This window comes from Arvicola amphibius, chromosome 4, assembly GCF_903992535.2.
Source record: "Arvicola amphibius chromosome 4, mArvAmp1.2, whole genome shotgun sequence".
NCBI lineage: Eukaryota > Metazoa > Chordata > Mammalia > Rodentia > Cricetidae > Arvicola > Arvicola amphibius.
In genome coordinates this window covers 128,369,071-128,377,888 of record NC_052050.1, presented here as the reverse complement: position 1 = coordinate 128,377,888, position 8,818 = coordinate 128,369,071, and the positions used below count along the sequence as shown (strand labels likewise).

The 8,818-nt window shown below is 46.5% G+C and overlaps 1 protein-coding gene across 1 annotated transcript; it reads right to left on the bottom strand.

Moving 5' to 3' along the window:
* Positions 1–6,818: 6,818 nt before the first annotated feature.
* On the bottom strand, positions 6,819–8,487 carry Helt (helt bHLH transcription factor). The gene is made up of 4 exons (XM_038324575.1): positions 8,461–8,487; positions 7,941–8,045; positions 7,630–7,726; positions 6,819–7,312 (listed from the first exon to the last, which is right to left on the bottom strand). The coding sequence occupies exons 1-4, from the start codon at positions 8,485–8,487 to the stop codon at positions 6,819–6,821; spliced, it is 723 nt and encodes a 240-aa protein (XP_038180503.1).
* Positions 8,488–8,818: the final 331 nt, after the last annotated feature.

The window sequence follows — 8,818 nt, the reverse complement described above, 5'->3', positions numbered from 1 at the left end:
ATGACTACAGTATATATATATATATATATATATATATATATATATATATATATATATATATATATATATAGTTTTAATCAGTTCATTTTTCCTGTAAAAAGCTAGGAAAGGGTAATACGTATATTTTCAAACATATCAATAATACCAAGCATTTGTGCTGTGTTTGTTTTATTTTCTTCAAACATTTTAAAACTCCATGTGGATTAATTTAAATGCATGTTCCTTAATTTAGTGTGAATGTTCAGGGAAGTGACTAAAAGTCACACACACACACACACACACACAAAATCATCTTTATTAACCTGCATTTTTAAGCCTTTAGAAGACATGCATTAATCAGATCGTAGATGTGTATATTGAAGTACTTATCCCTCACCAGCCCTGATAACCATACTGGGGATACAATGGTGGTGAAAGCAGAGGTTTGGGGCAACAAGATGGTTCAGTGGTTGAAAGGAGCTTGCCACCAAGCTTGTCTGATAAGGCAAGTTCAACCCCCGGGACCCACGTGGTGGAAGGAGAAGCGCTCTCTCGGGTTGTCCTTTCACCCACATAAAACACAAAACCACACAATAATAAGTAAAATCAACTACATAAAAAAAAACTGAGATTTTTTTTTCCCTTTGTGTGTCTTATAGCTAAATGCCCAATGTGAGTTTCATAAAGATTGATTTTAGTGACGGCCCAAAGGCTTTTTTCATCTACAGCTGGACCTCTGGGCTCTGCTCACTCCTCTAGATGATACCAGGCATTTGTTTCCAAGTTTAGGAATTGATATTTGTCTAAAAAAGATCCTGCTGTTTTAGTTACATAGTATGTTTAAATGCAAAACACAAGAGTTTGCGTTCTATATTATATTTACAACGAGACAGTCAGCTGTCCAATGGTGAGCCACAGTTTTACACAAGGTGAAGATCCCTGTACTAAAAGTAATCTAAGAAAGTGTCAGAACACCACTGATTGTGGTAGATGCCGAGCAAAAGAAAGGGCAGGGAACTGGCAAGCAACACGGCTCAGGTTAAAACTCTTCCATGAAACACCCGTTGTCTTTGGGTCACCTCTCTGAGTTAGCCATCGTCAGGAAAGGATAGGGAATAATATCTACTGCAGGGGCTATTGTGGAGATACAGGAAGTGATGATGTATAATAGCCCAAACACTAGGCTGGACTGCGGGAGGCACCAAAGACCCCCTTAGAGAGTTTTGGATCCTTATACTTAGCTCTACCAAGACTTCTTCAGAAAGTGATTGTGCCGTGCAGATGTATCTCTAAGGTATGGTTGTCACCTATATGTCTGGTTCTTGTGATCTCCTCTATGACCCTAAAGCCTACCCAGCTCATGTCTTCAGTAGGTGATTGCTTACCCTGGCTCCAGTGTTTCTGTCTGTGTATATGAAATTTTTTCTAAGTGCGCGCGCGCGCACACACACACACACACACACACACCTGCGGCCCTCTGCAGCCTACACTGCTCAATGCACACAAGCTTGTAGGTGGGCTCTCCAGTCATAGCTGCAAAGATACAAACACACCCAGGCCCTGGTCACACTGACCCAATCAATAAAACTCACTTCCGCCTTTGTGCTTTTTGGATCTAGATATAGGTATCAAGCCAAGACAAAAATGTCCATTTCTGTGATTCAATAAGGGATGCGATTCAACATACAGGGACGGTGGGCTTGAAGCAGTTCATTTCAGCATCAAATTTACTCATTAAAAGCACAGGAGGGACCACAAGTATTATAACCTGCCTAACAAAGAACACTTGCTCGACTGTAGGCAGATGGGCACCTAGTGAGAACGGATGGAGGAAGCCAACGAAGTTCTGTGAGAAATGTTTGCTTGACACGGGCACGGCTTTGCCAAGGACCACAGTCCCTCAAATATAAGAGAGTGGCAAAGCCATCCTCAGGCAAGGCTCAAGGGCTAGCAGAGCCCTCATGTGGTCTGTATGTGGATGGTGACTATGTGCAGAAAATGTCCACCATAGCTCCTCCCCCAGCCTATCTCCCATATTTACTGCCCGAAGACAACTTCCCTACACAGACCACGCCTATCGAGATCCGCTGAACCTGCCTCTTTATTGTGATGAATGCAGTTACCCAGGCTTCCTGGGTCCAAGTGGATATAGCAAACACTCTGAGCCTTCAGGGAGCTGTGACTTCCCCTCTGAGAGCCCAGACCAGTCAATCCCAGCTTTTTTTTTGTGTGTCTGTGATTTCTTCATTTCCTTGTTAACCCTCATCAGGGTTATTCATTAAAGACACAGTGGCAGGGTTAAAGGCTTTCTTCACTATTTGTCTGGACAGTTGATTACTTAGTTTGAGGTCACCCCCAAAGTTCTGATTCTTTGGGAGGGAGAGAAAGAAAACAGATTAACATGTGGCTGGCATTTGTCATATACCTGCTATAGCCTCCACTCTGTCTACAGCATTTTGAATGTATTAACCCTGTTGATCCTTGTAGTAACGGTGCTAGTCACTTTTGTACCTCTGTGACCACAGTACTGGACAGAAGCAACGTAAGGAGGTAAGATTTATTTCAGCTCACAGTTAAAGAGGGCTCGGTTCATCGTGGCATGGGGGCGGGGCGGGGGCAGGCATGTGGTGCCGTTGAATCATGACCATGTGAGTATGTGGCTGTTCACATCACAGTAGCAAGGAAACAGAGAGCAAGATAAGAAGTGGCAGAAGTTAGCATATCCCAAAGACCCACCCCGGTAACCTACCTCCTTCAGATTGGCTCATCTCTGAAAAGTTCCACAGCCTTCCAAAATAAAACCAGTAACATTAGCTGTGGATTGGGTAGGTGTATAAAATATGAGCCTTGGAAGACATCTCGGAGTCAAATTAGAACAGCAACCTGATGAGGTAGGTATGTTCAATATTCCTATGCTGTAGATTATGTCATAGCAGATCTGTGTCCGTAGCCTCATTTGGGCACTGTGCAAATTTAGAGACTGGCTCCAGACACCATAGTTTGAGTATCTAATGGAGCAGAAATAGGACCAAGTCTGGGTTGATTCAGCCTTGGAGGCATTCCACACAGAAGGACATGATCTCATGAGGTTAGGCATGAACCTGACTCTTGGATTTGTTGTCTGTGTGGTTACCTGCAAAAAGAGCTAACCACCTTAACCAAGCCAGGCAGGCACTGGCGCCTTCTGTCAGAACACAGGTAGGAAAAACAGAACAAGTAATTGTCCTCTCTAATTATCTTCAGTGTGTGTGTAGAGTATACCACAGATGCCCAGATGAGTGTCAATTGCTTCCTGGTTGCCCAGGATGAGACTAATGGCAGAGGTGAGAAATTTGAGACTCTCTGATTCAGAATTCTAAGAGACTCGGCTCTGCCTGGCAGTTCATTCAGTGAGCCAGTCATTCCACAAATACTGATTAAGCTCCCAATGCATAAACAACCCCCCCCCCCAATCTTCTTGGTGAGTGAGTCTGTGCAGACATCCATTACTGGTTTCTAAGAATTTCCTATCCATTTCTCCAGTTGGTTCCTGCTGCAGATTGTGAGTACCTGAGTTGGTGAAGTTATGCCAGCTTTCTATCTGTCTGTTATCTGTCTTTCTTTCTATCATCTATCTTTCTGTCTATCTATAGCTCTATCTGTCTATCATCTATCTATCTATCATCTATCTATCATCTATCTATCTATCTATCTATCTATCTATCTATCTATCTATCTATCTATCATCTATCAACTATCTATTATAGCTTTCTATCATGCATCTATATATCTATTATCTATATGTTTATCTATCAACTGACTATTAATTCTTTTATTTTGGCTTGCTATGCACTTCACAATCTTATTCATCCAAAACCAAAACCAGAGAAGTCCCTATCTTTCCGGACAATTCCTTCACCTTTCTTTTCCTGGCATCTAGCAGCCCAGACTAGAGGGACCCCCACTATCCATGGGGCTGTCTTTGTTCAACAACGCTTGGAAGCACAAGTGAGCTCTGTATCGCCACCCTTTCTGCAGTGTAACTAGGGCTCCTGGAAGCTACTCCTGCCGCCTTGCAGAGCCACAGGACCGCCCAAAGCACCAGCCATGAGCTTTGTTCCTCGAGCGTCTCGAGAAAAACCTTTGATTTCATGGGGATGATTATTTTTATTCTTGCCCACTCAAGGATGAAGCCCAAGGAACAAGAGGTTCCCCTTTCAGCCGCATCACAATGGCTTACCTCCAGCCAAACCCATGGGTTTTTGTTTTTTGTTATTTCTGGGATTGGTTGGGCCTCTCTTGGAAACCATTACTATACAACTTACTTAAAGAAAGAGTAGGAGGATTGAGCCTAAGAAACTCCGACAGGGGGTGGGTAGGGTTGGAGGGGGTGGGTGTAGAGCACAGCAGCTGGGGGGGGGAGTGTGTCATCAGAAAAAATGGAATAAGAGCACACTTTGTAGTGATGTTTTCAGTCCATTGCAAAGACGAAATTTTTCAAGATTGACTTTTGGAGAAGCCTAAAGAATTGGGACTTTGTATGAAATTTTCAGAAAAAAAGACAACACACACACACACACACACACACACACACGCACACTCACACAGAGAAAAAAAGGGAAGGGTGACTTTTATCCAAAAGTCATTGTAAATCCAAAGCAGGCTTTTATCCTCCACAGTTACATAAGAAGGAAAGAAAAAAATCACGAATACCAACATTTGAGCTACAAAGACTGTCATGGACCAGTGGAAGTTCGCAAAATTATATGTAAATGACTCCCCCCCCCCTTTTTTTTTTTACTGTGGTGGCCCTGTGCTCTCCCAAAGCTAATCCTAAAGAGCAAATCTACTTAGCAAAAGAAAGTTTTGTCTAATTTGGTTAACAGTAGAGAAGTGATAAAAAATGTTGAATATATTAATAATTTATATTTCCAGGGTAACACTGTATCTTTAATGCTTCGCTGCCAGGGGGAATTGAGATCGGCTTAATGTCGGAGGTGGTTGGAGGCATTTGAAAGGCCTTCTTCATATTTTGCATCCAGCACTGTTGAAAATGGGTGTAAGACATGTGTTGCAATAATGGGAACCATCCATTCTCTCAGTTGTGCATAATTCATTTTTTATCCCATATTGCCCCGTGTGCACTTGTGACCCAGGAAGGCCTGCTGCTTCCCACAGGTGTCCACACTCAGGCTCTTACCAGTTCATAAGGGGGAAGATGAGTCCCCCTTCATAGATGCATCATTTCAAGAATCTCTTCCATGCAAAATCCTTACTAAAATGTACACATTCCCCCACCCCCATTGTATGTATGTATATATACACACACACACATATATATAGCAATGTAATGATGTAATGAAAGGTTTTGTTTATTTGTGTGCCTCTGTGTAATAAAGTTTAATGGCTTACAAATTGCAGGTCAACCCATTTTATGACCTTGGTAAATAGAGTAAGTAGGTCAGGCCTCTCTTAAACCCTGTCTGAGAAAGGGAATAAGTCAGTTTACTATTCTCATCAGCTAATCAGGGAGAAAAGTCCCCTTGCCCTCCTTCAACTAAGTGACTCTGAGAAACAGGAAGAGGATGCTACACCATATTGAATTGTTTGTTTAAAGGGTACCAATGTTCACAGGACCAGTATTCAAAGGGGGGAAAAATCAACGATGGAAAAAAATAATCTCCACTATTTTACCTGACAGATGCTTCATTTAGCCTGTTGATATAAAACAACATGGAAATCAGTTTTGCTGTTCGGATCTGGGGAAAATGGTAGTGTGGTCTGCTCTTTTAAATGTGTCACTGTTTTGTGGACAAAGCCCATACATAGCCTTTGGAAGTGAAAGCCGCACCATTCCTTGAAGAATCAAAGTCTTTTGCAAAAACCACAATGCCTACAAAATGACAGTTCACCAGGCTCTGTGCGGATGGAGGCTAAAATAAATTTCAGCCTAGAGAAGGGCTGCAGCCTTCTCCCCAGACCAGAGAGTTCCAGCACCCAGCTTTTGGCTCCAGTGCCAGAGTCAGCCGGGGAGTCCCTGTGGGTCACATCTTCCCCGGTGTGTTCTGGCTTCTGCCTGTAGAGTCCCTTCCCTCCCCAAAGCGGGGTTGACTTGTGCGTAAAAGGCAATGCCCACCTCCCCAAATCCTAAGCTGGCCGGCGATTGTCATGCAAAGAAAGGAAACAAAACTATGAACGTTGTTTCTAAGACATAACCGAGAATGCCAGAATGCCGTTTGCTCCACCCGCTGATTTTTTAACACAGGGACTTATCGAGGCAGTGAACTCAGCTCCTCTTTAGACCAGCCTGGGATACGTGGTTTCCTAGACCTGGGGCTTGTGTGAGGTCGCCTAGAGGTAAGGCCCAACTAGCAAAAGTTGGTCGAAACCAGTTTACGGGCTGTCTTTTGATTTGCATATTCTGAGAACCTAGTGCCAAGTTCCAGGCTTCTGCGCTTGTCAAATACAAGAGAGGAGGGTATGGGCTTGAGCATCCCAGAGCCTAGTCTTTTATCCCTAAAGGACAGCTCTAATGTCTGCTTAAGCTTCCATTTAGCCTCCCTCTGTCTCGACTCTGTAAACTCTGAATGTCACCACCCGAGCTCCTAGCAGCCGCGTGTTTCCTTTTAACACACTTGGAGTGGATGGTTTGTGGATGAGCAGAAGGGAACAAAGAACTCCATTTTGGGGTCTTTCGCACAACGTGTTTATTGGTAGGGGAGGTCCTTCAGAAGGCTAATTGGCTCTTGGAGGTCTCCCATCTAGTTTTTGTTGACACACTATTTACACATGTACAACATATACAGTGCTTGTCTTAATCCGCCACCAAACCGCAAAGTAATCTAGGCAGTGGGTGGGTGTCAGAGCACCGGCGGGTGCTGGGGCGTGTGCAGGTTGAGGGCGTTGGGATGGGCATGGCCGATCAGATTGAGGTAATGCCTGTCCAAGCCCTGCACCTGAGCCAAGAAGGGGCTGTGCTGCTGCGCGGCGCTGGGGAGAGGGACCGGCGCGCTGGACAAGTAAGACAGCGCTGGGCTGCGGGCCGCACCGTGAGGCCAGGGCAGTGACCCCGGCGTAGCCCCCTGCGGGAACACGGTGGCCTCTCCAGGACTGTGGCCGGCAAACTCCGGACCTGCGGGATGCAGTTGATAGGAGAAATCCTGCTCCGGGAGCGAGAGAGTCGGGAAGGCGGGCTCTGCGCCCAGACGGGCCTTAGATTGCAAGAAGGCGAGGATGCGCGCATACTTGGTGTCTTTGGTCTCCATCCGCTCCACGGTGGTGAGATAATGCACCAGGTTCTTCATGCACTCGTGGTACCCATAGTGGAAGTAGTTGGCAAACTCTGCTAAAAGCTCTGCCGGGTCGGCAAGAAAGACAGTAGGAAGGAAGAAAGGAAAAGGGAAGGGGCACACGAATATAGTTTGGGCTAGATTCCCATTTCAGGTTCTCACTCTCCTCTCCTCGGTCTCTCTAGAAGCCCAACTGCATTTCTGTCCCAACAAACCCCGAGACCTGCATCTTTAGATGGTCCCCCTTGGTACCTAGCAGGTGCATTCTCAGGACAGGCTCTGACTGCTTCGCTCTAGCCAATTGCTCCCGGGACCCCCCTTCACTTCCAGGCCACAGGTCCCCGCGTGGAGCAAGCTCTCTGCCCAGGTTTTCTTTGCCCACCTTTTTCCCTTCCCCGGGGGAAATCCGCAGAGTGCAGAGCTCTGAGGTACTGAACTGTCATCTCCAGGATCTCCGCCTTCTCCAGTTTCCCGGAACTCTGCAAAAGGAGGAAGGAAGCTCGCTGTGTCCCACCCACCACTGACCCACGTAGCTGTTGGACCACACTCTGTTTTCTGCAGAGGGCCAGCCAGAAGGATGCTGGTGCCAAGTTCCCGGGAGAGTGGCGAGTTCCCTAAGGCCAGCTGAGTCCACAGAGTCCTGGGGCCCCAAGGAGAGTGGCAGTGGAGAGTTCCCAACACCGCAGACGTTACCTGTTTCGCCAGGGCCATGGGGACTGTCTTGCCCAGCTCGTTCAAGCAGCGGTTGATTCGGTCCCTCCGCCGCTTTTCTATCACTTTATGAGAAACCGGGGTTCTCTGTAAACAGAAGTTTTTACTTTTAGGATGACTTTGCCCAAGGAGACATCCAAGGCTGTGTGCCAGAGAGGTTCGCCAATTCGCCAACCCTAAGAGACGCCCCAAACCTGCCCCACCACACTAGACCAAGAGAGCTCTGCTCTCTGGAGCAGGTGCTAGCGCGCTTGCCTTTCAGCTTCCCTACGAACACAACCCTGCCCAACTCCTCCGAGCTAAGTGCCAGGGCTTAGAGGAGGTGGCCACCAGCCTTCTAGGGCGAGCATCTTTTCAATTGTCCTTTCTCTCTCTGTCCCTTTTCCAAACCACTTGAATTCCTCCACACTTAAAGTCCTGTGTGGCACATCTTTGACATCGATCCAGCCAGGTGGCAGGTGGGTGAGACACACTCTTCCTCCACCAGAGCGCAAGGACTCACTTTGCGTTCCTTGAGCCTGTCTGACATCCTGGTCTCCGTGCGCCCTCGGCAGAGGCGGTGGCGCGAGGCACTCGTCCACGTTCCACCTCGTGTGCCTCTTTGAGTGTCCCAGGTAGACTGCAGCCTCCCAGGTCCGAGGAGGCTGCTTTTATAAAGCAGTCATCTAGGGCTACAAGTGCATTCTCACCAGCTGAATTATTCCATAGGATTAGGGATTCTGCGTTTGGAGCTTGTATGCATTCAAGGTCAGTTTTAAAGAAGTTAAGGGAAAAAAAAATTAGCAGCCGAGGGGGGCGAGCTGGGGGCAGATCAGCTTTGTTAATCCACGTGGCTCTTCAAAGGACACGTGATCCGTCGA

What these genes read in the sequence shown, in the direction of transcription:
- Helt (XM_038324575.1), bottom strand. Translation starts at nt 8,487, where the DNA reads ATGTCAGACAGGCTCAAGGAACGCAAA. An exon ending in ACAGGCTCAAGGAACGCAAA is followed by an intron (nt 8,046 to 8,460) that starts GTGAGTCCTTGC and finishes TTCTGTTTACAG; the next exon opens with AGAACCCCGGTTTCTCATAA. An exon ending in CCCCCGGGGAAGGGAAAAAG is followed by an intron (nt 7,313 to 7,629) that starts GTGGGCAAAGAA and finishes CCGACCCGGCAG; the next exon opens with AGCTTTTAGCAGAGTTTGCC.